At 44.0% G+C, this 4,332-nt stretch overlaps 1 protein-coding gene across 1 annotated transcript; it reads left to right on the forward strand.

Moving 5' to 3' along the window:
- LOC129599106 (secreted frizzled-related protein 1-like) lies at positions 1 to 3,994 on the forward strand. Its single transcript, XM_055497244.1, is given in 4 exon segments — positions 1 to 821; positions 824 to 1,180; positions 2,198 to 2,323; positions 3,254 to 3,994. Coding segments are annotated over 4 exon segments (1,272 nt in total). The 5' UTR covers positions 1 to 490; the 3' UTR covers positions 3,712 to 3,994.
- The last annotated feature ends 338 nt before the right edge of the window (positions 3,995 to 4,332 follow it).

Genomic DNA, 4,332 nt, shown 5'->3' on the forward strand with positions numbered 1-4,332 from the left:
TGTTTACCGAATTACCATCCTATGCAAAATTTTCCCGGCGACAAACTTGCAAGCGCCTCTCCACCGTTCTTTGCTGCACATCCTCTGTTTTAATGCTTTTTAAGGGAAGTAGTCGAAGAAATTAACGATTGATCGGGCTCGTTGCCGGCTTGATTGCCGTAAGTGAGTTATCATAGTAGACAAGCATCAAGCCATCAAATCAGCAGCAGCAGACCGTTCATGTCAGAAAGGACGCTAATCCCCGTTTGAATGCCGGGCACAGCCCCCGTTATTATTGACTTCCCTCTCCTCTGCACTCCACCACATAACCAGCGAACAAGAGAGAGGGACGAAAGAGTGCCGTGTTCGCATGTGCACGGATAACCGTCTCTCACACAACTTCATTTGTTGTATTTGTCCAGCGCCGATGCATCAGCCGATAAAAGATGTTCACTCTGTGATAAACATTTACCCACTATCTTACTAATATTTACATGAGCATTGCGACACCATGGACGCTGTAATAATTCCCTTTTTATTTCTCCTGCATTGCCATGGTCTGGAGGGGAAAAAGTACAGTCAACCGGCGGCGTCGGTCATCGAAGCGGAATTATTCCCCGAATCGCACTATTATCAGGCGGATTCCTCGCGTCTTCCCACACAGCAGAAATGTGTGGAAATCCCGCAGAATATGAGTTTATGTTATGGGATCGGCTACCAGCAGATGCTGCTGCCCAATCTCCTGGAGCACGAGACCCTGGCGGAAGCTACGGAGCAGTCGGCATCCTGGCTGCCGTTGGCCAACATCAAATGTCACCAGCATACGCAGTTGTTTTTATGCTCCCTTTTGCTCCCATCTGTCCCATTCAGCATCCCGCTGTGCAGCCGGATGTGTCCATGCCGGCGGACCAGGCGTTGCCGCCGTTTTTAACCGCCGGACCGACGATCTATCCTTGCCGGTCACTGTGTGAATCGGTCAAGTCCAGCTGCCAAGGGGTCATGAACAAACACGGCTTTCCGTGGCCAGATATTCTGGAATGTGGACGTTTCCCGCTGGATAACGATATGTGCATTGCGCCCAATGCCAATGCCCAAGTGGCCACCACACCATCGCCGACGCCTCCGCCGACGATGGGGAGTACAAAGGCTGGCCGGCAGAAACACCGGAAACCGGTCGATATGCATCATGTTGCTCCAACAGGCAAGTTCAGCGCACATAATTTACGTATAAACTCATTATAAAAATCATTAATATTGAAATTTAGGCTAAAGTCGGTTTAATTTAGTGCTAGCATTATCGGTTCCTCAAAGTTTGCATTTTATCACCTTCTAAAATACTGCAGAATCCCCCTGCACTACTAAATTACTAATACGTTTGCTTTTGGCAAACATATTCTAAACCGCAAAGTAAACGTTCAAAATAGGCGTAAGTCTTTCACCAAAAACACTACCATAGGCGGGGAAATTATTCCACAAGTGGCAAATCAAAGCTGGCGTGCATTTTGTGCTATTTTCTGATACTACACATAATACACATCTGATACTTCATAATACTACACAATAACAAAAATGTACTAATTTTATTCTGATTGTGCCGCAGAAGTTATTGTTTTCCCTTATTTTGACAAACCGTTGTTGCAACCGCACATTCCTGTATGGGGAAAGATTTCGTACTGCAGTACATAGGTGTTTGTATGGTACTGTACATACAAGATTTTCACATAAATTGTTTCCCATGTTCTTAATCCCGCGAAATTTACAATCTGAATTTATCTGGCCAAAGTTTAACAATTATGGTTAAAGCAGAGGATTAATTATAACGTCCGCAAGAGACTATTGTAAGTAAAAGAGGAACATTTATGGAGTTGTTTTGTTCGGTGTACTGCGGAACCGTAAACCTCCGACACGGCACTGCACATTTTATTGTTATGGTAGTTGTCAAAGTTAACGAGCGGCACGGCGTACGATGGCTTAATTGGTTGCAGCCACCGCCGGCACTAATCGGCGCTTACAGTGGGCAATTTATTATTTATTACGGCTGCCAGCCGGGCTCCATTCCCTATTCAGCTTCCCAGACTCCAGCTCTGCATTACTTAATAAACTCATGGCTCATGCACTAAAATAACAGCGCCGCGCGCGCTGCAGTCCATTTTCACCGTACCGACCAAAACATTCCCATAAAACCAGATTGTTTATGTATGCGTATGTCTTTTTGCAGCGGCCATACCACGAAAGCCGACGCCGGCCAGCAGTCCCTTGCCATCATCAACTGACTCCTGTGATGCCTGTCAGGCGGTTGTCTTACCCAAGGAGCTGGATGCCGCTTACTGCCGGGCGCAATTCGGTAAGCGCGGTGATTTATATATCCGTATATATAAACACCGGCACATTCCTGATTGAGGAAAAGGGATATCGCTTTGTTGTGTTTTACCCATTTCCTGATCAAGCAGCAATATGTATCGGATTTCCTCATTCTTTTCAATGCCGGCTTAAGGCAGACGGGCCTATTCTCACTAGGGAAATGGGGCGACGTGACCGGGCCAGCAGATGAGGGAATTTCGTGCTGTTATGCGGGGCTTAAATTAGCCCACTTTGTAGAGTAAAAGAGAGGCTGTAACGGTCACGCCCGTCACGGAGAATGGAGAAAATTGAAACCACTTTGCTCGACTAGAGTGCCGCTCTCCAAAATACACAGCGGCCAAGTTGGCCAAAGTGTGAAGTATTTTGAAGTGGATAGTAGTACGAAAGTTTAGACATAAATTATCGAAAATCTCGTGTTTGCAGATTTAAAAAAAACCTACACATTAAAATTACAGATATTTTTATTTCTTCTCACAGACCGAGTGGTAATGAGCACGTTTATGATAAAACCAGACGGAACAAATAAAGAAGAAGCGCTTAAGCAGTTATGTTGAAAGGTCTTCCTTCGCTTTAATTATACAACCTTATCACGATTAATACAATCTTTAATCACAAAGAAAGTCATGACTGCTATTTTAAGTGCATTGCGCTTATAAAGTACCTTGAAGAAAAATTTTAACGGTGACATAGGGTGCCTGTGCTTGCATTTCTTGGTACTTTGACGGCTATTGTCTAATAAAACGTTTTTTCCTTGAAGATTCTGTGCAAAATACCTTGAAGATTCTGTATATACCTTGCATAAAATACCTTGAAGATGCTGTGCAAGATCTAGAATTTTCTTAATATAATTTTGGATATTTTACTTCTGACTTCTGAGACGATACCAATATTCGCATTATTGTTCATTTTTCAGTATCCAAAATTCGATTCCGTCGGCAAACTCGTCGCGGCGCTTATCTAGCGCGCCGACCGCGCATCCTCCGCTTAACAGATCCGTCCCCGGATTTCAACCGCACCGCATCGGAAGAAAGCCTGAATGCGGAAAAGAGTTTGGAATTCCTGTTCGATCCGAGCATCTTCAACGCCAACTGCCGCGTGACATGTGCCGGTAAAGTGGAGCCGCGCAGTCAAATGTATCTCGTGTTCGGCCGAATGGTCAAAGAGCCGGCATTATCCACCAAAAAGTCCCGCTTCCCGCAAGTGCTAATGGAGCGCATAATGCCCTGGTTTACCGGGCCACTCAACCGTGATTTCCGGCAGGCGGAAAAGCGATTACAGAACTTGAAGTGTAACGGACGCACTGATAATGCTAACACTGTACGAAAAGGCAACCGGAATAAGAAGAGGAAGGGCGCGGTCAATAACATTTAAAGATTTGGTCTAAACTGAAATGTTGCGGCTGAGCAGGCGCTTCTTGTAGTCGAACGGTATCGTTTGTACATAAATCTTTTATAATGTTTCGATTCAGATTATGCGTATTTTGCTGGCTGGTGCAGAGCACTTTGAAAATGCGACGTCAGTTTACACACTGGCATTTGCGTACCTCTGAAAAGGGAAACATTTATTACTAATTTCGAATCTAATGAAAAAGCTAGTAATTGGCGCTACAAGTCTGCAACCTAGAGCAAAGACAGTAATTAAATTTTAATAAATGCGACGCGGCAATTTTGTACAGTAAAATACGTACGTAATTTTCTTTGAGGTAAGTATAAAATGGTCAAGACATGCGGACTTGGCGTTACATTTTTATTTCTTCTTACGGAAATGTAACAACATGCAACACTTTTGTAAAGAGACGTTCAGTTAAAGGACTTGCTTCATCTCAAACAAACATTAAGGAGAAACAAGGATATGAAGATGGATGGTGGATAATAAGTAGATGCATCAAGGAAATTAGAAAAGACTATATACCTGTATAATGCATGTGACGGCACTATGGCCGAGATACGTATAACAAACTAAAAACCCAATAGGATAGGGTTCGCACATTGC

The sequence above is a fragment of the Paramacrobiotus metropolitanus genome, unplaced genomic scaffold (assembly GCF_019649055.1).
Source record: "Paramacrobiotus metropolitanus isolate TYO unplaced genomic scaffold, Prichtersi_v1.0 Parri_scaffold0000138, whole genome shotgun sequence".
Classification (NCBI taxonomy): domain Eukaryota; kingdom Metazoa; phylum Tardigrada; class Eutardigrada; order Parachela; family Macrobiotidae; genus Paramacrobiotus; species Paramacrobiotus metropolitanus.